Source organism: Helianthus annuus, chromosome 8 (genome assembly GCF_002127325.2).
Source record: "Helianthus annuus cultivar XRQ/B chromosome 8, HanXRQr2.0-SUNRISE, whole genome shotgun sequence".
Taxonomy (NCBI): Eukaryota; Viridiplantae; Streptophyta; class Magnoliopsida; order Asterales; family Asteraceae; genus Helianthus; species Helianthus annuus.
The window spans coordinates 135018428-135044846 of NC_035440.2; the positions used below are offsets into that span (position 1 = coordinate 135018428).

General features: G+C 34.8%; 1 protein-coding gene and 1 non-coding gene across 2 annotated transcripts; one reads left to right on the forward strand and one right to left on the reverse strand.

Annotated features, from left to right (window-relative positions):
• The first annotated feature begins 18222 nt into the window (after nucleotides 1-18222).
• LOC110870547 lies at nucleotides 18223-19828 on the forward strand. The gene is made up of 4 exons (XM_022119729.1): nucleotides 18223-18645; nucleotides 18712-18813; nucleotides 19231-19368; nucleotides 19523-19828. Exons 1-4 carry the CDS (start codon nucleotides 18223-18225, stop codon nucleotides 19826-19828), a joined length of 969 nt encoding a protein of 322 aa, XP_021975421.1.
• Nucleotides 19829-24066: 4238 nt separating this feature from the next.
• Nucleotides 24067-24173, reverse strand: LOC118481509. The gene has a single exon (XR_004865718.1). It is a non-coding gene; the product is annotated as a small nucleolar RNA R71 (small nucleolar RNA).
• Between the last annotated feature and the right edge of the window lie 2246 nt (nucleotides 24174-26419).

Sequence of the window (26419 nt, forward strand, 5' to 3'; positions counted from 1 at the left end):
ATTATTATTAAATGCTATGTTTGATATAATTGGTGGCTTGATCCTGGTCAGTCACGCTCCCAAGCGGTGGTGCTCCGCAGGTGGATTTTGGGGGTGTGACATATATATTGCTAATGTAAAAAGTAGTGTATTACGGATGGTAGTGTAAATGAAAGTGCAATTGTCTAATACTGGTAATGTATTACGAAATTTGTCAAAGAAATGATACATATGCACATGTGCATCGATAATTATTACTCGAAAAAAAATTAGGGAAGAAATATAGCGATTTTTAAAAAAAAAAAAAAAGATTAATTTTTTTTATGTTTTTTAGGTATTTTTAAGGGTTTTTTTTTTGTGTGTGTTCGGTTCTCATGATTCTCGCAATAAGAGTGGTTCTCAAATGAACCCCACCATATATATATATATATATACACACACACACTATAAGACTAACAACCAAACTCTAAACACTAGCCAATTCATTGATTGATGTTAAGAGATATGGTTATTATATCTTAGATTAACTCATGTTTGGACTTCTAATAAGCAAACTTGTGCCTATGAAAAAACACGGTGTTCAATTTGGGTGTTTTGGTCAAGATAATTTTATGTACTTTAATACTAAAGCTAAATATCCGCTTACACATTCCAATTCCAAAATTCGTCGAACTCATACGCCTCGTTTATCCTTGTAGGATAACTCGGCGATTTCCCCAAAACTCTCAACGCACCAACTCACGTACAAGGAAATTACTTTGCTAACCGTGAGTATACTCGAATCCCCCTTTTACGCTTTAATCACTTTAGGGGTGCAATATGTATGACTTAATCAAACACACTTATACACACAATCAAGCTTACTAAATTCACTCAATCCATCAAACATGTTATTTATTATGCTTAGGTTATTCATGCTAGATACTCAAGCACTCATACATGCAAACTATTTGTCATTAACTTTGGGCAAGCCAACCTTAACATGTGTAGCACTATAGGAATAGCACACCGCCCTTAGGAAGGGTCATTGTTAAGTATTCAATCGTTTAACGGTCTTGTTCATCGCAATGACAAGATTACGCTCATGGAAACTTTGGTTTGACACTTAGGTTATGCATGCTAGCGTGTAATTTAACTTAGTATACAAAATGTCATGTTGGATTTGAGACAATCTTTTATATGTATGCTATGTAATCAAACTTATATACTCGCTAACTTTTGTTGATTTTATTTTAATATATGTTGTAGGAAATTGATGATGATAGTTGAAGAAATCTACTTATGGTGAACCAAAAACGCACCTATTATTTTATGTTGGGGAATTGGCCTGTAATAATCTCACCTAAACCTTATTGGCCATTAATAATCCCACCTCAGAATATTCCCCCCACTAGTCCCACCTTTCATCTATTTTTCCTACAATGGTCCCCCGTTAAAAAAACTTAACGGAGTTAAGCTTTTTTCCAAATCACAAACAGTTTTTTTAGGGCTTTTGATCAGAACGATGATACAAGTCCATTGATGTAAAATTTACTTCGAAATGGTGCTCCAAGTGACTTGATTTTGGTTAATTGGAAATTCAAACACCCGAATTGAAGCGCCTTTTTCATCATTTGGAGCACCGTTTCGAGGCAAGTTTTACATCAATGGACTCGTATCGTCGTTCTAATCAAAAGCCCTAAAAATCTGTTTGTAATTTAGAAAAAAACTTAACTCCGTTAAGTTTTTTTAACAAGGGACCATTGTAGGAAAAATAGGTGAAAGGTGGGACTAGTGGGGAGAATATTCTGAGGTGGGATTATTAATAGCCAATAAGGTATAGGTGGGATTATTACAGGCTAATTTCCCTTTTATGTTTTGTATTTTTCTTGTTGTTTAATTTTGTTATGAATAAGTTGTAGTATTTTCCTTTCCAATGATGTACTCATGTTTAGAAATGAAATGAAATTTGGTTGCTTATATTTTTATCTTTTATAAATGTTTCCTTTTACGTTTCGGTCTAAATTTGATGAGTTAAAATGGTACAACGTGCGTGTATGCTTCAATCTTTTACGTCTATTATTTTCTTGTTTTAAAGGCCTCTTTGCAACGTGCGGTTCCTAGACCAACTTAGTTATTTTTAGATGTTTTACGTTTCGGTTTAATTTGTGTGCATTAACATGCCGTAACGGTGCAACATGCGTATGTGGTTCAACATTTTTATTTCTATTATTTCTCATTTAACGGTCGTCCTAGATCGACTTAGTTATTATTTTCTATATTTTACATTTTGCTCTAGCTTTTGCGTATTAACATGCCGTAACGGGCTTACGTGGTTCAACGTTTTTACGTCTACTTTTCATTTAATTTTATTTTTTTCGTTTTTAGTTTCGTTTGTTTTACGAACTACTCCGGTGTTAGTAGTCATTTACGAGGGGATGGCATGATACTCGTGCAGTTTTACGCCCCATCACGACTCATTGAAATTAAGGCTAGTAATACTTTGTTAACTGATATTTAATATATAGAGGATCGCTGATATTCTATATTTTCAGCGTCTCCTTACTACAAACGTAATAAAAGAATATATAAAATAGGGAGAGTGATATCCTATTTTTTTGTGAAATCTTGCATTCTTATGTGGCAGGTTGTGATTGGTCCCTGAGGAATTTTACTAGGGATAGGGTCATCTGATCATTTTGTCAACCCAAAGTGTTAGTCAATTTTAGGATACTTTAACATGCTCAGGCTTCGTGGCATAGTCTCAACGTCACGTTTTCTTTTCTTTTCTTCCTTTTTTTTTTGTGGACCATAAGTTGTAGTTCGGTTTAAGAAATTTATTTGACCTGTTTACCATGACAATCCGTTAAACGAATGTCATATACCACATCAATAATGTGTGACTATAAAAAAGATTAATAAAGAAACAACAGGGCCGTCCCTCATGTGCCACACCTTAGGCGAGGAGGGGATCTAAGTGGGCTACGACTTGGGATCACTTTTGTAGGTTTTCGGCGTAGATGGACGATATGGAAAGGTGGCCGCACCCTTACATGGCCCATAACAATTGGTCTAAAAGTTACTATATTCAGATATAAGAGCTCCAGAGAAGATGCAATCCATATTATATGGGCTAGTACATTGTATCATAAAAGATTATATACGTGGACATTGAATAACATGTGATAAAGATTTGTATGTTATAATTTTAACTAAAATTATATGAATATCTAAATGTAATAAATTTTCTTCTCAATAAGTTGCGATACTGTAAGAATGTTATCAACTTTTTTATGTTAATATTGAACGGGATTAGAAGGAAATTTTGCTTTATGTGCAAGTTAAAGAAGGTTGAATGCATGGATGAGAAAAAGGAATTATAGCGTGTAGCAAATGTTAATGGGGTATTTGTTAAGTATGAATTTGAATGTATGAAAGGGCTTGTAGCAAATGCGTTATTTTCTAAGTTGTTCAGGGTTCAAGTCTATTGATAGACATTGATGTAAAAAAATAATAGCTTAAAAAATAACGGATTAAATTATATGATATGTGAATTGGCTATTCTATAAACTAATAATAAAAGAAACTAAAGTTATCTGAACCTGCAATTACTCTATTTTATTATAATATATTATAATTATGTGTTAGGGATGGACATTTTAAAATACCAAAAAGATAATTATTTTTTTCTTTTAATTTATAAATACACCCCTAAAATGAGGGTAAACTCATTTTTTAAACAATAATTGTATTTTAATTCCCTGTCTTAATACACTTAAATCCCTAAATTTTAACATAATTATAGGTAATTAGTTACATTTTCCTCCTCCACAACAAACTTATAAATCTTTTGTGTATTCTTGTCATATCTTATAAACTATAATGTTTAAAAAAAATCCAAAAGTACTGTGACGACCTACTCATTTTTGGCGACGTTTCGATAGTTGTCTTCGTCAGTATCGACGTGTGGATTAAAATGTACAAGTAAATGATGCATTGGTGTACAAGGGATTAAAACCCAACGTATTTAGTCATTATCCCAAAATGTTTAATAGCTACAGAATGTCAAGTGATTAAATTCCGTCAATTTAATCATCTCATCTATATTACACTTTAATCCCACATTTTTTACAAAATTATAGATAATTTACGCTTTATCCTCTTATAAAAACTAACTCACCTCCCCTTGATTTTTAAACGGTCATAACTTTGTGGTACGTTAATAATTTTTTTAATCACACCATATAAACGAGTATTTTATTCTCTTTAAATTGACTATAATATTACTATAGTTTTTTAATTAAAAATTTTGATATGTATGTGATAATTAACAGTGTCTAAGGGTGAGTAATAACTGAATCGTTAACCGAAACTGAACCGAAATCATCCAAAAACTGATTTACCGAAACCTGATTAACCAAAAACGATTATTGATTTTTTGTAACCTTATTTAACCAAAATTAACTTAATGGGACCATTAATATTTTCATATATTTCTAACTTTTATACTCCCAATTCATGTATTTCATATTTATACCTCCATTTCTTGTACCTATACATCCATTTCATGCATTTACACCTAAATTTCATGTATTTCTAATCAAAAGTAACCTAAGTTTGATTTTGGCTATTAACAAAAATTAAATGAATCAAACCAAAAACTATCAATCTAACTGAATAAACCAAAATCGGTTATCTATGAGCAATAACTAAATCGTTAACCTAAACCAAACCAAAAACATACGAAATCAAACTGAAATCAACCAAAAACTGAATTAACTGAAAACCGAATGAGCCAAAACCGGTTATCAATTTTTCTGTACTCTCGTTTAACCAAAATTAACTGAACCGAACCGAATCATTCATATTTTCATATGTTTCTAGTTTTTATATCTCCGGTATACATCTCCGCTATATGGATGGTGGTGCCATCAAGTATGTCGTCACAACCCTGAGATTTTTGAAATATTATTAGTTAATTATAGTTTCACACAAGGCTACCTTCACTTGCTATATATAAGATATATTGAATAGATAGAAGATTCAAATAAAATAAAATAAAAGTTAGTTATATATTTATTCTATCCTATTAGATACATTGCTCTAAAGTCTAAGTTTATTTTTTGTTTTATCCCATTTAAAGGTTGTTTAAAAATTTTAAGGTTTTTTTTAGATAATCTTCATTTTCAAATTTTGATCAATGATTTTTAAACATATCCGACTTTTCAAATTTCAAGATTATCTATATCAAATAAAAATTTAAAAACCTTCAAATTCGGATATGTTAAAAAATCATTAACCAAAATTTTCAAATAAAATAAAAAAAGTTAGTTATATATTTGTTCTATCCTATTAGATAGGATTGCTCTAAAGTCTAAAGTTTATTTTTTGTTTTATCCAATTTAAAGGCTGTTTAAAAATTTGAAGGTTTTTTTAGATGTTCTTCATTTTCAAATGTTGGTCAATGACTTTTTAACATGTCCGATTTTGAAGGTTTTTAAATATTTATTTAATATAGATAATCTTCATTTGCTTTTTCAGATTTAGTTAAACAAATTAACATAAAGATAGGGATTAGAAATCCTATATAAACCCCTATAACCCCATTACTAATTCAACATTCATTTGAGATTTCTCATTTCAAGATCTGTGTCTTTGCATCTTAAAATCGATATTAGTATTCTATTATCCTATTATCTTATATGTATTAGTCATTTTTAGAAATTTACATTATTAATATTTGTTTTTAATACTTCATAAAATAGCAATGGCAAACATGAATGTCACTTTCCTGAATCAACTAAACATTGATTCAAAAAAACGTCACCATAAAGGTCAAGATTGTCAAGCTTTGGAGGAGACCCATGAAGGATAACAAAAACGAAAGCTGGTCTATTGAAATGATTCTGATGGATGAACAGGTATATTTTATATGCGCAGTTTATTAAAATGTGGTTTTATGATGATCATTTCTAATGTTAAAATATATGATCCAGGGGACAAAAGTTATTGCAAGTTGTCTACAAAAGTTTTTTGAACGGTTCGAGAAACATCTGATTCAAGATGATTGCCTCTTTTATCCATAGGCCATCACTTGCTGAAAACAAGCTTAGCTTCAAGTTTGCTGAAAAAGAACAGAAGGTTATTTTTTTCTTCAACACTTTGGTCACGAAATGCAATAGTTGGTTAGGGTCTGAACATGGCTTCGTTTTTGAGGATTTTAAGTCTATTCTAGACAAATCCGAGTCCAATGACAACTCAATTCCTTTGGGTTCAATTTTAGGTTTGTGTTATATAACTTTGATATTGTTCTACTTTTTATACTGTATACATTTTTTTATCTTATTCATATTTTCTTTTTAAGATGTGATTACATATGTTGTCATATGTTACCCCATGGAGCCTACCACTACAAAATTAGGGCCTGGCAAAAGAATGACTTTAAAGCTAAGAGATTTAAAGTGAGTTTTCAAATCTTAAACTTTGATATATACAGCACCCTTTTTAATTAATTAAAACTTTTGATTCATTTGAAATATTTTAGTAATGAAGATTTGACTGTGACTTTGTGGGACGAGTTTGCTGAGGAGATGAAAGCATATATGTCATTGAAAGATAAAGATATGCATGTGGTTTCTCTTATTCAGTTTGGGGTTTTGAAGCTTTACCAAGGTGATATTATTTACCATGTAGTTAAATATATCTTATTACTAGACTACCTTTTTATGAGAAGAATGTATTTTTATATGAGGTTATTTTGTTTTTTTTTTTTACTTCAGGGAAACGAATTGTTTCAAATGCATTTGATGCAACTAGCTGTTCATCAACACTAATATTGCTGATATCAAAGCATTTAAAAAAGGTACATTGTGTTTTTCTTATTTATATGAATATGTTTTATAACATTTATGCAGTAACTAATATCACCTTTTAGTCTAACATAATTCTTTTTGAATTTTCAATTATCTAGAAAATTCATCAACTGGAAGTTCCTCAACTAATCACCAGTTAGGTTCGTGCGTGATCACGTCTGTTGAAGACCTATTTGTTGATGACACTGAGTTTAGCCCCATTTCTTATGGTCCTTTAATAGATGAGGTAATTTTATTTGATACAGAAACATTATTAATATTTATTATTATATTACAGTTTTTTGGTAATTAAAAACGTTCAATTTTAAATTACTATTTTTGAAGGAGAAAAGTGTTGTCATTGTTGGTACCATCAAGTCTATTTGTACCGAAAAGCTCGGATACTATAATGCGTGCAATGTTTGTAAGTACAAAGTCCAACAAAAATACATCACTATTGATTAAGATCTATATTTTAGCCAAATCCTCCCTAACCTTTCAAGCTGTTTATATTACAGTTATTACTCTGGACATTTTCACAAATGATTCTGCAAATAGGCGAAAATTAAGAAAGCTACCTTTGGATAGTAGAAAAATCTAAGACACTGAATAAAACTTCAAACTCGGACAACAATTTATCATCGGCAAATAATTTTCCATCAATTCTTAAATCTCAGTAAAACGTGACACCGGATAGATCTCTTACAAATCATCAAATGAGTTTTCGGAGTATTTATACAAGTATAAACCATACAACTTCATTGAATGAGATTAACACTGGTACGAACTTTTAAATTATATATAATTATTCTAAAAAAAATAAAACTTCATTTCAATGAAATGTATAATGATCTATATTGGTTTGTCAGGTATGGTAGTTTGCACTAACAATAATTCTACTACTACAACTACTCAATGAGGATATTCTATTTCTTCAAGTATCATCACAACCTCAAATATATCTTCTGGAAATCATCAATCTTCTTTAACAAAGTTGTCAACCGGAAAGCGTAAGTTGATAAAATATTGCACGGAATATAAATCTTGTGCCAATGGTTGACTTGACATCAGAGGCAGAATCCGATGTACACTTTTTTGAGAAAGACCCATTTAAAGGAATCTCTAAAGGTACTTAGCATGCATCATATTTTAAATACATTTACTGTCATTAATCATTTATTTTTATTAATATTATAGTTATATATTTTTACCACAAGCTAATTGAACAGATTACTTGGATCATGGTGAGCAGAATGTTATATGTGGAATATGTAAAGCGAGATTGTGGAAAGATGAAGTCGGTAAAGGAAAAATAGAACTTGTCAAAACTTTGTTATTTGCAATTTTGTGGATGCGGCAAGGTTGAGCTTCCTGATTTCAAAGACAGTCAATCCAGTTATCAAAATCTTTTTTGTTGTATCGATGAAAAAAGCAAGCATTTCCTGAGAAACATCCGTCTTTTTAATTCTATGTTCTCTTTTACTTCGATGGGTGGGAAGATTGATTCATCTATTAATAAAGGTAATGTTCCATACATATTCAGACTTGGCAGTCAAAATTATCATTCTATGGGAAGTCTTCTACCCAAAAATGGAGAGGAACCAAAATTTGCTAAGTTGTACGTATATGATACTGACGATGAAGTTTCAAATAGACAGACATTATTCAGGTATGTATCTATAAAATTTAAGTATGCCTATTTTATTAATATTCTATTGTTTCATTATATAAGTATTTGCATATATGTTGACTGTATACATTTTTTATTAGTCAATCAAGAAACCGTTCAACATCAACATCAGAGACATTAGATACTAAGATTATACACGATTTAAAGATTATGCTAGATACAAATAATGAGCTGGTGAAAACTTATAGGATTGTACAAGATTGTTTCAAGGTAAATCCTCATGTTAATCTTAAGCTACGACTAATTGGTAAAAGAGAGAAAGATCGAAGAATATACAATTTACCAACGGCTTCTGAAGTTGCTGCTTTGATTGTTGGAGATATTACTGATTCGCTAGAAAAGTGAGATATTATTGTTGAAACTCAAACTGCTGATCTTCAACGTATAAGTGAGCTACATCCTTCATATCTAGCTCTTCAATATCCACTTTTGTTTCCGTATGGTGATGATTGTTATCGTGTTGATATTCCTCATAGAGAACTTAGCACTTCAAGCACTAGCAAACGTCCAAATTGTACAATGCGAGAATGGTTTGCATACCGAGTTCAGGATAGGGATAATAATTTCTCATTGATTCTTAATTCACGTAGACTTTTCCAACAATTTTTGGTAGATGCTTACACTATGATTGAAACTAAACGTCTAAACTTCATACATTACCAACAGAAGGATCGTAGATGTGAGCCATATGAGACTCTTCAAAACTTACAAAAGGAGGGTAAACAAGATATATCAAAAGTTGGACAACAAGTAATAATACCATCTTCTTTTACCGGTGGAGGGTGATACCTGATGCAAAACTATCTAGATGCCATGTCCCTATGTAAGTGGTATGGCTACTCAGATTCTTTCATAACTATTACATGTAATCCTAAATGGCCAGAGGTAAAAAGGTTTCTTAAGGATACGACCATAAATCCGGAAGATGGGCCTGATAAATTATGCCGCATATTCAAAATCAAACTTGATTCAATCATCACAGATTTAAAGGAGAAGGCATTATTGGGAACTGTACAAGCAGGTACGCTACTTTCTAAATATAATTTATATTTTGAATATTTAACTACATTTATTATAAAATTATATTTATATTATAAAATTTCTTTCAAATATTCTTCTGTCTCCTATTTTTTTAATGTAGTTGTTTACACAGTAGAGTTTCAGAACGTTGTTTACCCCATGCCCATATTTGTTTATTCATGGATGTTAATCACAAGCTCCCCACTGTTGATCATATTGAACCGTTTATTTCTCTTGAAATCCCTGATAAGAAAGAAGATCCGGAATTATATTCTCTTGTGAGTGAATACATGATTCATGGTCCATGTGGCAGTGCTAAACCAAATTGTCCATGTATGGTAGATGGGAAGTGTTCCAAAACTTTCCCAAGAAATTTGCACCTCACACCTGTATTGATTCAAATGGCTTCCTTGTATACAAAAGAGCATATTCGGGTAACTATTATGAAAAGTAGGGTGTTAAGGTAGATTATAGAAGTGTTGTGTCGTATAATAGAATATGGTTGAAGAGATATCAAGCACATATCAATGTAGAATGGTGCAACCAGGCTGGATCAATTAAATATTTATTCAAGTATATTAACAAAGGTCCTGATAGAGCATCGGTGGCTTTTGAAGAAGCTGGCAAACAAGATGAACAAGATTTAGCAAAAGGACGAAATAAAGGAATATTATGATTGCAGATACATTTCCGCATGTGAAGCGTCATGGAGAATTTTTGCATATGAGGTTCATTATAGGTATCCTGCGGTTATTAGACTTCCATTTCATTTTGTCACACCCCAACCAATGGCGGAAACATCGGGATGAGACGAAGTGTGAAGATTGCTAGAGTCATCATAACGCTATTTGTGACAATATTTAATAAACCGATTTCATTTCATAATTCTTTTGTCAACATTACAAAGAAATCAAATAACATCAAGTTCAAAGGAAATACAATACAACATAATCAACAATGATACAACGATTAAACCTAAACGTCTATATGTGTATCTAGGCATCAACGCTACTTCATTTCATAGCATCATCATCCTCAACCTGTAACATGTTTAAAATAAAGTTCAATGCAAAAGCAAAGGCGAGTATACAAGTTTGATACGTACATAGCAAAACATAAGTTTGAACAATTCCTCATAGCAAGCATGTGATTCAAGATAAACATTTAAACATGGCATGTGTCTAACATATCAAACCAAGAAAACGCAATATGCTCATGACATAACCGATGATAAAGGGCGGGTCGTTAATCCTATAGCGCTACATATGTCACGGTTTGGCTCGTACGAAGTTAATGATAAGTTCAACACATAAGAATCACCCAAGTTTAAAGTATCAAGCCATCACGTATACAAGCATGTTATAGGAATGTTCATGTGTTTAAGCAAAATGTTCATGTGTAAGTTTGTTGATAGATAAAACATGTTACACCCCAAAAGTGATAAAAGTAAAAGGGGAATACGAGTATACTCACAAAGTTTGCATATGTTTTCCGATTATCCAATGTGACAAAGTTGCCGAGGTTGGAAGGTTGAATGCGTAAGGGTTTAAGTTCAAGCATGTTTAGAGTCGAGATTTGGAATGAAAGTGACATGAAAATATTATATCAAAATATTCATCTTCACACATAACACTTGTATGACACTTGGTAACCTCATGGGTTATAACGATTTTATGAGTTGAACACCCATAAGAATCATAACAAGGTTTAGGTCCTTAGATGATAACCTACTACTTTGACAAATGAATATGATTTCAACATCAAAGATTCGAGTGTACATAGATAGTATGTAGGTCGTATATTATACACATATTATTAAGTCCAAATGTTCAAGTATTCAAGTAAGAGGTAGAAGATTACATCTTCATTTAGGTACCTCAAGTTGAGTCATGGGTGTCATGGATGGGGTAGGAAGACAAGGCTTCCATTTAGGTACCCCTTTGATGTTCACCACTACACTTGATGTAAAAACAACCAAGGAGGGTCATGAACTAAGGTCTTTACATGTATGTAAAGTAAACTAACTAACAGAAATCATCAAATCATGTGAGGATTGTATGTTTGGACAACCCAAGTTGTTCCATAATCACTCATGTATCAAAGACTATGTTTGACATGATTTGTGGGTTGAAACCCTAGACAAAACACCAAGTTTATGAGATTTAATCCTCTGATTTCAAATGTCTCAACCTTGTTTTTAAGCTTAACCAACCATGGGATAAGTTGTAAGCATTAGGACATAGGCATGAGATGTGTTAGACACAAGTTGCATAGGTTTAAACAAGTTTTGAAGAACATAAAAATCAAACAGAAAGTTTATGGACTATTTCGAGGCATTTCCAAGTCTGATTTCTCAAGGAGAAGTCTAGGAATCGAACCCCATGATTATCCAAGCAAGTAGGAAAAAGAATCAAGTGAATCGGATAAGAATTGAGTGAGTTATGCTCATTTTCGTGAAGGGGTGTCAATCTGCTCGAACCTTTGCTTTCAGCTACGGTTTGGAGGATGTTTTGAGAGTTTTTAGTGTTGCAAAAGTGGTAGGGAGGCTGGTTATAAGTGGTATTTATAGGGGGAAGGATTAGGGTTTCAATGGGTTGGGCTTTGGAAGTGTTTAGAAGGGGTTACACCTTGAAACTAGCCCACAAAACCCAACTATATGGGGCTGAATTTTGCTGAATTGGGGCTGCCATATTTCTTTATTTTTTTTTATTTTTTAAAACATTATAATGAGTAATTTTGTTAATTAAGTTGTGTAATAATATGCAACAATGTTTCCCCTAACTTGTAACAAGGTGAAATATGAAATAAAACATGATTTAACTAGGTAAAAAGTGTAATGTACAAGTATGTAACATGTTTGTAAGTGACAAGTATATGTCACATATTAGATGATTAACCGTTGTATAAATAAGCATATTATTAGGGGTTTTTAGGTATCAACAATATAAGGACAAGCATGGACATGCATCGTGAATAAGTATAAGTATGAATTACAAATAAGGATTCGATGTACAATGAATTCGAACGTATGAACATGTATGAATATGTAGATGGTGAATTTAAAGAAATACGAATTTTATTTATGATCCAAGTCTCGGATTTTACAACGAAAAGACGACTACAATAATACAAGATTTCCAAAAATAGCATTACAAGGCGAGCTTTCTAATTATGGAAAGTATGAAAAAGCAGGGCGTTACAGTCTCCCCTCCTTTAGGAAATTTCGTCCCGAAATTTATTCAAGAGGAAGACCTTGGAGAAAAAGCATTTTGGCTAAAAGAATCGAGACTTGGGAGTTTTGAAACGTTTAGAAAAGTACGAAATTTTGAAGAACGATTGGATAGGAATTTGTTTGACTAAAATGGGTTGAGGCGTTTAAGCATAGGTAAAACGGGTATGCGTGCGCATAGGCAAAGGAGTTTAAATAAGTTTGAATGTGAACGGGGTTCATATGAAAGAAAGGATAATGGAGAATAATAGGAGTATGGGGTGAACAATTGACACTAAATGAATGCAAGTATATGAATGATATAAGTATTAGATAGACGAAAGTAGCGTGTTAAAGATGAAGTCTCGGCATGGATAATCGGATATGATGCGTTTGTGAGTTGTTTAAAGCTTGTATTAGGTCCAAAAGGTCTGTAAAACACTGAATTTCTCATGGCACGTTTTACGAAAGTTTGGTAACATGGTGAAAACACTTATATATAGGAAGTACCAGCGGCGTATCCACCATGTTTTGTCCATGTTACGTCCGTTTCGTCTTCGGTGTCATGTTACGTTCCGTGTATTACCATACGCAGTAGCACACTCTATGGTTCTCATACGCCTATCACTATAATCCCGTGTGCACCCGTGATTATTTTGATCGTCGCATGATCCGCATAGCTTGTACTAGTTGTGTATGAATCGGGGTATACATAAAAAAAATTTAGAATGTGTACGTACAAGAATGTAGTATATAAGCAAGTCCATGTTTAAGTATGTGTGGGACCCACGCAAGCGAATCCCTCGGGTTGCGCTCGCGTATAGGTACGAATGTATGAATCATGAGTAAGGATGAAAGTATGAGCATAAGTTTAAGTATGAATATGCATGTATGTATGAGCATAAACATAAAACGTGTAAGTAGTATGTGTACAAGTAGAAGCGTAAAACGTATAAGTAGTATGCGTATAAGTACAAGCATAAGACGTATGAACATAGGTGTAGGTATGAAAAATAAATATTGTGTAAATAGTGTTTGTTGGGACACCACGGATCTAAGTGTATAAAACATTCAAAAGGTCGAGTATGTAAATACGAATGATATAAATGATGTTATCGCGAGGTATCGACCAAAATGTGTACGATGATATGCACGTATAGTTGTTTAAATGAAACATTGAGTTTATCGAATCAAAATTAGGTTGACCTTGGTTGAAAGGGTAGAATATAGTTGTGTATGTAAGAGGATATAAAGTACTAATTGGTTAAGCATAATGTATTTTTGTAATGATTGAAATGCTACTTTTGTTAAAAAAAAATTCATGTAAGTCAAAGATTGTCGGTTCCCATGAAGACTTCTTGCCCGCGTGTTTTGTAAATTGGTGTAGGAAAAAGGTTTTCGTTAAAAAGTAAGTTCGTTTCATCAAATAAGAAATTATGAATTTAGGAGGTCCTTGTGAAAACTAGGATCTTTAGAAGGGAAATTTAGCAAAAGGACTTAGAAATAAAAAAAAATAACAATTGATTTGTTGGTGTTGGAAAGGGTATTTGGTAAAACAATCATATAACTTCTATAAGATCTTATAAGTATTCGGGAAAGGTTGGTTGGATTTTGATTAAAAGTAGAAGGTGGGCGTGTTTTAGTGATTAAGTCGAATATGAAGTTCATGGGCAAGAGTTTCATTGAACCGATTAAATTGATGGGTAGCATTTCGTAAGGTTTTGAAGTTCGAGTAATAAAACGTTTTAAGACATGATTATGAATTTCGCGTATATGAGTTGAGTGAAAATAGATTGTAGAATAAAAAGTACGTTTGATAAAACAATGTATTTCGAAATCTGTATGAGTGGGTGTTTTTAAATAACATTATACAATTTGGGTATAAAGTATGATCGAGTTTGCATAATAAGATGTTTCGAAAGAGAAGTTTTGGTAACGGTCACCTATGAATCACCCCTAACTCGTTGGTGAGGTCGTTTTAAGGAAAAGGGAGTGGAGCTAATCGTCAAGGTAAGGAAGTCATCCCATCTCGATGATATTTCTCCACTTGTCGTTACAAGGAAAACGAATTTAAATTATATGAAATCATGCATATGTATAAATGTATGGAAAAGGTTCAATATGTTGTTTGTGTGAAAAGAGAAATCGAAAGTAAACTCGAGTTTGAATGATTGCATCGTATAAATAAATAATAGAAACACATGTTTGACCAAAGTTTGGAGTGTTCCAAACGGAACTTTGACTAACCAAAGTGGTCGAAAAGTCTTTTGAATTTGAGGAGCATGCTTTGGCCTAATAGGTAAAATACTCTCGCCGACAAGTCGGTTAACGGTATTTACCCTTCCGGTTACTACATGTCCCAAATCAATCGAAATTTCGAGACTTGGCGGGATTTATGAAAAAAATCAAGGAGTGGAACTAGTCGCCAAGGTGCGGGTTTCACCCCTAACTTGACGGTTTCGTATCCTAAGTGTGGTTGGTACTCGTCGGGTCAAAATTTAATTTCAACACTTTGACGAGGGTCCACTAGAATTTGAAATTTGAAATTCTCCATCAAGGTGAGGATTTCACTCCTAACTTGATGGTGAATTTCGTGTAAAAAGAAAAGGAAAGTGGATGGATTGAGAGTTGTTCACCAAATTATGGGTTTCACGCCTATTTTGGTGAACTCGTCTCGTTTGTGTAATATGTGTGTTGTCGGATTTAGAATAATCGAGTAAAACGTGTGAGGAAAAGTGTATATTAAAGATTAAACAAACAAGTATAACATGTCAAGAACATCACAGTAAAAGTGAAATGATGAAACGAATATTAACGCATAAAAAGTATGTCAAGAACACACATAAAGGACAAAATAAAGAAACAAGTATTAACACATAATAAAATCAAGTATAGCATGTTAAGTGTCAACCCACAAGTGACACATATGCTTACAAGATCAAAAGAGAATAAATAAAAGCAAATAAGATAGCATGCTAGTAATTTCAAGTAAAACATACGAATAAAGCTCTAGAACTATAGACTAGGTTAAAGCATTCCTACCTTTCCTAATTCCCTATAGTTATGGCTCTGATACCAATCTGTCACACCCCAACCAATAGCGGAAACATCGGGATGAGACGAAGTGTGAAGATTGCTAGAGTCATCATAACGCTATTTGTGACAATATTTAATAAACCGATTTCATTTCATAATTCTTTTGTCAACATTACAAAGAAATCAAATAACATCAAGTTCAAAGGAAAACAATACAACATAATCAACAATGATACAATGATACAACGATTAAACCTAAACGTTTATATGTGTATCTAGGCATCAACGCTACTTCATTTCATAGCATCATCGTCCTCAACCTGTAACATGTTTAAAATAAAGTTCAATGCAAAAGCAAAGGCGAGTATACAAGTTTGATACGTACATAGCAAAAGATAAGTTTGAACAATTCCTCATAGCAAGCATGTGATTCAAGATAAACATTTAAACATGGCATGTGTCTAACATATCAAACCAAGAAAACGCAATATGCTCATGACATAACCGATGATAAAGGGCGGGTCGTTAATCCTATAGCGCTACATATGTCACGGTTTGGCTCGTACGAAGTTAATGATAAGTTCAACACATAAGAATCACCCAAGTTTAAAGTATCAAGCCATCACGTATACAAGCATGTTATAGGAATGTTCATGTGTTTAAGCAAAATGTTCATGTGTAAGTTTGTTGATAGATAAAACATGTTACACCCCAAAAGTGATAAAAGTAAAAGGGGAATACGAGTATACTCACAAAGTTTGCATATGTTTTCCGATTATCCAGTGTGACAAAATTGCCGAGGTTGGAAGGTTGAATGCGTAAGGGTTTAAGTTCAAGCATGTTTAGAGTCGAGATTTGGAATGAAAGTGACATGAAAATATTATATCAAAATATTCATCTTCACACATAACACTTGTATGACACTTGGTAACCTCATGGGTTATAAGGATTTTATGAGTTGAACACCCATAAGAATCATAACAAGGTTTAGGTCCTTAGATGATAACCTACTACTTTGACAAATGAATATGATTTCAACATCAAAGATTCGAGTGTACATAGATAGTATGTAGGTCGTATATTATACACATATTATTAAGTCCAAATGTTCAAGTATTCAAGTAAGAGGTAGAAGATTACATCTTCATTTAGGTACCTCAAGTTGAGTCATGGGTGTCATGGATGGGGTAGGAAGACAAGGCTTCCATTTAGGTACCCCTTTGATGTTCACCACTACACTTGATGTAAAAACAACCAAGGAGGGTCATGAACTAAGGTCTTTACATGTATGTAAAGTAAACTAACTAATAGAAATCATCAAATCATGTGAGGATTGTATGTTTGGACAACCCAAGTTGTTCCATAATCACTCATGTATCAAAGACTATGTTTGACATGATTTGTGGGTTGAAACCCTAGACAAAACATCAAGTTTATGAGGTTTAATCCTCTGATTTCAAATGTCTCAACCTTGTTTTTAAGCTTAACCAACCATGGGATAAGTTGTAAGCATTAGGACATAGGCATGAGATGTGTTAGACACAAGTTGCATAGGTTTAAACAAGTTTTGAAGAACATAAAAATCAAATAGAAAGTTTATGGACTATTTCGGGGCATTTCCAGGTCTGATTTCTCAAGGAGAAGTCTAGGAATCGAACCCCATGATTATCCAAGCAAGTAGGAAAAAGAATCAAGTGAATCGGATAAGAATTGAGTGAGTTATGCTCATTTTCGTGAAGGGGTGTCAATCTGCTCGAACCTTTGCTTTCAGCTACGGTTTGGAGGATGTTTTGAGAGTTTTTAGTGTTGCAAAAGTGGTAGGGAGGCTGGTTATAAGTGGTATTTATAGGGGGAAGGATTAGGGTTTCAATGGGTTGGGCTTTGGAAGTGTTTAGAAGGGGTTACACCTTGAAACTAGCCCACAAAACCCAACTATATGGGGCTGAATTTTGCTGAATTGGGGCTGCCATATTTCTTTATTTTTTTTATTTTTTAAAACATTATAATGAGTAATTTTGTTAATTAAGTTGTGTAATAATATGCAACAATGTTTCCCCTAACTTGTAACAAGGTGAAATATGAAATAAAACATGATTTAACTAGGTAAAAAGTGTAATGTACAAGTATGTAACATGTTTGTAAGTGACAAGTATATGTCACATATTAGATGATTAACCGTTGTATAAATAAGCATATTATTAGGGGTTTTTAGGTATCAACAATATAAGGACAAGCATGGACATGCATCGTGAATAAGTATAAGTATGAATTACAAATAAGGATTCGATGTACAATGAATTCGAACGTATGAACATGTATGAATATGTAGATGGTGAATTTAAAGAAATACGAATTTTATTTATGATCCAAGTCTCGGATTTTACAACGAAAAGACGACTACAATAATACAAGATTTCCAAAAATAGCATTACAAGGCGAGCTTTCTAATTATGGAAAGTATGAAAAAGCAGGGCGTTACACATTTATCAGGTCAACATAACGTCGTATATGGCGCAGATGATGATATTGATAATGTTCTCAACAAACAATATGTTTCTTCGTCTAAGTTTTTAGCCTGGATGAGCCGTAATCAAAATGATGAAAAAGCACGAAAACTTAGTTATGTTGAATTCCCTACTAAATATGTTTGGAAACTAAAGGATCGTTGTTGGGAACCACGAAAAATAGGTCGTTTAATTGGTCAAATTCATTCAGTTTCCCCAGCTCTTGGTGAGGCTTATTTTTTGAGGATTCTTCTGAACAAAGTGAAAGGACCAAAATGTTTTGAAGATATTAGAACGGTAAATGGGCAAACACTTCCTACATTTAGAGATGCATACTTTGCGCTTGGGCTTCTAGACGATGATCTGGAATATATCGAGGCAATTAAAGTAGCAAGTATTACAGGTTGTGGTTACTATCTTCGTGCTTTATTTGGAACAATGTAGTTGTCTAATACTCTATCTAGACCAGATTTCGTTTGGGAAAAAACATGGGAGTTTTTATCTGATGGAATTCTTCGCGCACGCCAAAAAAGGAACATATGTCAGGTAAACAATTTTGAGTGTCAATATTAACTTATATTGCTAATATGTTAAAGTATTTATATTTACAATTAAAAAAAACTAAATATTTTTTTTCTTTCTCAAGTTTTTTATCACTATTTTTAAACATAAATTATTCTTTTTGCCTAATTAATGTTTTTCTATATGAAAGATTTTTAGTATTTTATTTTGTACATTTTACAGGTTTATCATTTACCGAGGACTAAATTAAAATTTTGACCTTGTGTGAGATTGAGAAATACTTACTACGCAATAACTCTACCCTAAAGAGATTTACATGTATGCCTTATCCGAATGACGACTCCATAGCTTCAGCAAATAATCGTTTGATCAATGAGGAGCTATCTTATGACAGGACCAATCTAGGTAATGAATTTCAGCCTCTCTTTAATTCATTTATAGATGAACAAAGATGTGTTTTTGATGAAATTATCAAAGTTGTCAATGGTAACAAAGGAGGTGTTTTCTTTGTCTATGGATACGGTGGAACGGGTTAAAGATTTTTATGGAAGACATTATCAGTTGCATTACGATCTAAAGGTGAGATTCTATTAAATGTTGCATCGAGTGGTATTGTATCTTTGCTATTGTCAGGAGGCCGGACAGCGCATTCTAGATTTCATATCCTATCAATCTTAACGAAGATTCAATCTGCCACATCAAACCAAACAGTCATGTTGCTCATTTACTGAAGGAAACAAAATTGATTATATGGGATGAAGCACCGATGGTACATAAACATGCCTTTGAAGCTCTTGATAGAACACTAGAAGACATTTTCAATTGTGATACTTCAAAAAATTCTGAAACACCGTTTGGAGGTAAAGTTATTGTATTTGTCGGTGATTTTAGACAACTCCTTCCTGTTGTTCCGAATGGAAGTAGACAACAAATTGTGAATGCCTCTTTAAGTTCTTCCTATTTGTGGAGTAAATGTGAAATCTTAAGGTTAACCAAGAACATGAGGCTAACGATTGGAGCAAACACATATGATATGTAAGAAACAATAAATTTTGCAAAATGGCTATTGGACATTTGTGAGGGAAAGGTCGGAGGTAACAATGATGGCGAAACAACTATAGACATTCCTGATGATCTTCTAATAAATCACTCATCTGATCCTGTTCAAAATTTAATTGACTTTGTTTACCCGTCAATTCTCCAAAATTTCAAAAATCCAGAATTCTTCCATGAACGAGCAATATTAGAACCTAAAATGAAGTTGTTCAAGAGATTAGTGATCGTCTGCTATCACTTTTTCCTGGAGAAGAATAGGAGTACCTTAGCTCGGATAGTATTTGTCCATCAGAACAGTTTAATGATCCAGCACAAGAACGTATATACTCTCCTGATGTTCTTAATGGACTTCAAATATATGGATTGCCAAATCAAAGGTTGGTGTTAATGGTTGGTGTTCTTGTTATGCTTCTAAGAAATATTGATCAACAAAATGCTTTGTGCAACGGTACCAGATTACAGATCCTAACACTTGGTAAACGCGTATAGAAGATGAAATAATATCTGGAGGTACTATCGGTACTTGAACATACATTCCTAGAATTAATATGATACCTTCAGACCAAAAAATTCCCTTCAAGTTTCAGAGAAGGCAATTTCCACTATGTGTATGCTTTGCAATGACTATAAACAAAAGCCAAGGACAATCACTATCTCGAGTTGGTTTGTACTTAAAGCAACCTGTATTCACCCATGGACAATTGTATGTTGCACTTTCGAGAGTAAAGAGTAGAGCCGGAGCAAAACTACTAATTTTAGACAAAGAAGGGAATGTTACAAATCAAACGAAAAATGTCGTTTACAAGGAAATTTTCAGAGACTTGTGATTACTTTTTATTTCTTTTATTTGTAATTTATATTTTTTGGTTTTTGATTGCTGAATGAAAATGTTGTTTCATTCTTTGTTATTTTTTATAAATTTATTATTACTGATCAAAATTGCATTTCTTAACCCGTGTTTCACACGGGTAGCTAACCTAGTTTTATATATATAGTCGGTGCTATTTACAAGAATGGTCCCTTCTTTTTCCATCCATCACACAATCTCTTAACTTCTGAAAATTACAGTTTTAACTCCAACACTATTACTTTATCTCCCTCAACATTTGAAAGTTGCAATTTTTATCTAACCCAAACTAATCCCTACATATTTAACTAATTTTTCTTTGGCTAATTCCTTTTTCAAAAACTAAATTGTCGTTGTGTTTAAGAACTTTGTAAAATATCATTTTGACCCACTCGAGTTTCTAGAGCTCTAAGTTTACCCCTTTCGTTCTTTTAACTAAAAAAACTATCTTTTACGTGCGTATTTTATTTAGGTGTTGGCATAAATTTGAGTTGGTATATGTTTCCAGTTGCTCTATGTTTCGCTGTATATTTAGTTCCGAATCGAATGGGGTCAAATATAATATGTTCTCATTTGACGGTATAAATTTGAGATACTCTATGTTTCGACCCCACCTCAACGCCAACCCTTGATGTGAATATGTCTTTTTATTGTACAATATAAATCTAATTACTCTACAACGTTTTATGATTATTATTTTTTTACGTTTCCTATGTATGACTCAGACTCAGGTCACATAAACGTTATGATTGTACAATATAAATTTGATTACTTTACATTTTGATCCCTGATGTGTGTAAAATGCAACATATAAATCACATCAATTAAGGCATAAAACTAACCCTTTTTAAGTACTAATGTTGGAAAAAGAGTGTTTTTGTCTTCCTTTTGTATTTTCAGGATGAAATGAGCTCAAAATCACAAAAGAAGCAAAAAGACAACTAATTCTACCATAAATACAAGAAAAGGAACAAAAGTAGACTGCCCGGACCCTCAACGGCACCTCCCAAAGCAAAGGAGAAGAAACAGAGTCTGAACACGCCCCGTGTCCAGCGAACACGGGGGCGTGCCCAGGAAGCAGCAGAAAAGACAAACCAGTAGAAGCTTCCATTGCCCACCACGGGGCCGTGTCCAGCGGGCACGGGGGCGTGGTGAAAGTACAGCAGGCGCATTAATTGTAATTCGCAATTACAATTAATGAAGAGAGAGAATGTCAGACGGGCACGGGGCCGTGTCCAGCGGATACGGGGCCGTGTCCAGCCTTCTGTTCAGCCTATAAATAGAGGAGCTTGGCTTCATTTTCTCTCATCCCTTGGCACACCACCTCTCTCACACCTCATCCACCACCCACCACCACCATAACACCATCATCCACCACCATCATCCATTGTCCATCGTAGAGTGTGTGAGTCGTCTCGGGATCCAAGATTGATCGTAAGAGTTCTTGACAATCAAGGCCGTGTTTGCCTAAGTCTCTTACATCACTTGGTGAAGACAAGTGTTTAGTATAATACTTTTTATTTTTAATCTTTTGCACTTTTTATTTGGTTTTGTATTAATGACTTTAATAACTAGTTACTTATGTTGAAGGTGATCTTTCCTTATCGTTTGTCCGTGGTGTCTTGGCATTATTTTACTGTCTATATAAAATAAAAGATTTTCACCATTCATATCTCCACGGTCTATATGGAGGTATGTTGGCTACCTGGTCGGGGGTTAAGGGAACGGTTTGGTAAGGGTCTTGCCCTTGTTCAGCGTTTAGAGGTCCTGCTTGGGACCTGGGTCAAATTTAGTAGGATCTCCTTCAATGCCCATAGGTATTGGATGGCGGGGATCCAAACTCTTTGACCCCCTCATAAGTTAACTACTATTAATACTATAACCCGGCTATTTAGGACTGTATCCCTGCTGACTCAGACTACTTAGCCGAGGGTAACGTCACCGCCAAAAGCGGGGCCTACCACAATTTGCATTAATAACTTAATTAATTATCTTTCAATAATCCGACCCTTTAGGATTGTATCCTTGCTGACTCAAACTACTGGGTTGAGGGTAACGTCGCCTTCAAAAGAGGGGCCTACTACAATAACTAAGATAATCTCTTAAACAAGTGCAAAAGTGCAAAAATAATCAAAGGTTATACTAATACACTTGTCGGATCCAAGTGATTCATCTTGTCTATCTGTTTTTATTTTATTTTTATTTTCAGCATTTAGTTAGTTTTTATTTTTCTTAGTTTAAAACATTTTTCTAACTTTTTGATTTGATTAGACGTTGAGGATAAACCGGTATTAAAAGCTCTTGTGTCCTTGGACGACCTCGGTATCTTACCAACACTATACTACGTCCACGATGGGTGCACTTGCCCATATGTGTGTTTAGTGTTAGTAAATATCGTGTTTTATAAATTTAAAACTTGGTTAAAAGTGTAAAAAGGGGCTTAAATATATATCAAAAATATATACACACCGACACGCATCAAGTTGTTGGCGTCGTTGCCGGGGACACAAGGATTTTAAGAAAGTTAGGAATCAGCGGCCTAATCATATTTTTATTTTTCTTTAATTTTTTTAGGATTTTTTTTAGTTTTTCAGCTTCTGCAGAGCTCAACACGGGGCCGTGCCTGGTTGGACACGGGCCGTGCTCAGCATTGTTACTGGCAGTTTTTGTTTTTCAAGTTACAGAAGGCTGACCACGGGGCCGTGCCGGTGCAACACGGGGCCGTGTCCAACTTCCAGTAACTGGGATCTGAAAAACAATCACTGTAATTCCGACCACGGGGCCGTGTTCGCTCAACACGGGGCCGTGGTGAACCTTCTGACCAACATTCTTTTCTGTTTTTATTGCAGGACTTGGAACCCGACGCCAACCTCACGTAGTGTATGAACTCCAGTTCCAATAAAGACATAAAAGAACCATTAGAAGAACTCGAACGCTTTCTCAGAAAAAGGTTAAAAGCCAAAAACCAAGAGAAGGTTTCGGGTGATCCACCTCCAATGGCGGACCAACGTACCCTTATGGATTATCTACGGCCCACCGTAGGTAATCTAGGCGCCGCTATCAATGCTCCGAATGTCGAAGCCAATAACTTCGAGCTTCGACCGCATTTGATACAAATGCTCCAAAACTCCGCAACCTTCCACGGGCTTGCGGACGAGGATCCCCATCTACATATAACTAATTTCTTAGAACTATGTGATACCTTTCGGATCAATGGAGCATCAAACGACGCCATCCGCCTCCGTATGTTTCCATTCTCACTAAAAGACCGAGCGAAAGCTTGGCTCAACGCCCTCCCAGCTGGTTCGGTAAACACCTGGGATGAACTAGCCCAAAAATTTCTATATAAGTATTTCCCTCCTGCTAAAACTGCTAAATTAATGACTGAAATTAATACATACTCACAAGAGGACGGGGAATCCTTATATGAAACTTGGGAAAGGTTCAAGGAGCTATTACGCAAGTGTCCCCATCACGGCCTCGCAATATGGCAACAAGTATCCACTTTCTACAATGGATTGTTGCCACACACTAGGCAGACACTTGATTCTAGCTCCGGGGGACTTTTAGGTAACCGACGCCCACATGAAATATATAATCAGATTGAGGAAATTGCTCAAACCAATTTTCAATGGCACACCCCCGGGGAAATAAGTCTATCGCCCCGGGCGCCCATAAGGTCGACGAAAGCACTTCTTACAAGCCCAATTCGAGGCCCTTTCTTCAAAAATAAAAAAATTAGAAATGACAAAAACCGTCTCGGTTATGGCTTGTGAAGGGTGTGGTGGGTCACATGAAAATTGGAGTTGCATGAAAGAAACGGACGATCAACAAGAAATGGTAAACTACATTGATAATAGACCTAGGCCGTCAGGTCCTCCAACGGGAACTTACAACCAAGGATGGCGAAACCACCCAAACCTTGGTTGGAGGGAACCCGGCAATAGTAGTAACCAACAAACCCAACGAACAAACTTTCAGCAATCAAGAAATGAGTCACAAAATTTCACTCAACAACAAGGTGGACGAGAAAGGCTCGAAGATACTATATCTCGCCTCGTCTCTGACACTGATAAGAAAAACTCGGAAAGATTTCTACAATTAGAGTCTAATTTTAGGAATCAACAAGCTAGCATTCAAAACATAGAAAAACAAATAAATCAAATAGCTCAAAACTTTTCCGAGAGACCGCAAGGCGCATTACCTAGCAATACCGAAACAAACCCAAAGGCGCAAGTTCACCTCATCACACTACGAAACCGCACCGTAGGGCCTGCAGAAGTACCGCCACCTACGGAAGAAACGATGCCAACACTTCTGCAGGAAAAGAACTCTCCTCCATCACCAGAGCCTACCAAGGCTCCTCGAGTTCCGTACCCCGGTAGGTTAATTCGTCAAAAGACCAATGAGCAATTCGCAAAATTCGAAAGTTTGTTAAAACAGTTGCATGTCAATATTCCTTTTATCGAAGTCCTAACCCAAATGCCCAAATACTCTAAATTTATGAGGGACTTCCTTACCCATAAAAAGAAAATTGAAAATTTGCAATTAGTTAATTTAGGCGAAGAATGCTCTGCCCTCGTACTCAATAAACTACCCCAAAAGAAAATCGATCCCGGAAGTTTCACGATTCCATGCTCAATAGGGGAATCACCCGTTCGCAATGCCTTGGCCGACCTAGGGGCTAGCATTAACCTCATGCCCTCATCAATGTTCAAAAGGCTTGGCTTGGGAACCACGAGCCCTACAAAAATAAGCATACAACTCGCTGATCGATCCGTCAAGTTCCCACAAGGTGTCATCGAGAATGTCTTGGTAAGGGTAAGCAGATTCGTTTATCCAGTTAGCAGTGGTAGACATGAATGACGGGACACTCACTTTGAGGTATGGGGATGATGAGGTGAAGTTCGGAGTTGGGAAGAGAATAGAGGACGACGACCCAGTCAATTACATGAAGGTTATTGATTCGAGCCTTGATGCCGCTCTCCGACGGTGTAACATGGGAAGCCAGGCATCCCACTCAGAAGATATATAACCTCGACTCGGGTCTAGCCAAGGACCCTTATAAACGTGGCGCACCACGGAGGCATTCCGCGGAACTATCCTTAGTTTAGTTTAATCTTTTAGTTTTTGCAGAATAAAACACACTCATGGTGGTAATGGATGAAAAAGGGAACGAGAAAAATGGAACCATGCAAGAAGAACAGAGCAATCCGACAAAAAAATCTCCATCACAGAAGGCTCAACACGGGCCGTGCCCAACCAACACGGCCCCGTGCTGAGCCCCCTGCAGAAAATCACCCAGTTCAGGTAACTGGACACGGGCCGTGTTCAGCGGACACGCCCCCGTGTCCAGGCTTCTGTTTCAATTCTCTAATTTTTGTTACTGGCACTTGACCACGGGGCCGTGCCCGGTCAACACGGGGCCGTGTCCAGGATGTCAGTAACACAAAACTTTGCTTTTAAACCCACTTTTACACATTCTAATCAACCAAAAACTTTATTTTTGGACACATTGAGGACAATGTGTAATTTAAGTGTGGGGGGGATGCTAAAACCTTGAAATTTTGCAAAATCCTAAACACAAGCCTTACACAAAACTCTATTGGAACCGCTAAACACCCCAAATTTTTTCAAAAACTTTTTCATTTTTTTTTATTTACTTGTCTTAGTTTAAGTTGGGAATAACAAGTTCTAAAAAGGTTATATTTTTACAAGTTTACAACC

Excerpts from the sequence above, each read along its gene's own strand:
- LOC110870547 (XM_022119729.1), top strand. The coding sequence starts at position 18,223 with ATGAAAAAGCAGGGCGTTACACATTTATCAGGTCAACATAACGTCGTA. Across the intron at positions 18,646-18,711 it reads ATGATCTGGAATATATCGAG|TTGTCTAATACTCTATCTAG; the intron begins GCAATTAAAGTA and ends GGAACAATGTAG. Across the intron at positions 19,369-19,522 it reads AGTTGCATTACGATCTAAAG|GAAACAAAATTGATTATATG; the intron begins GTGAGATTCTAT and ends CATTTACTGAAG.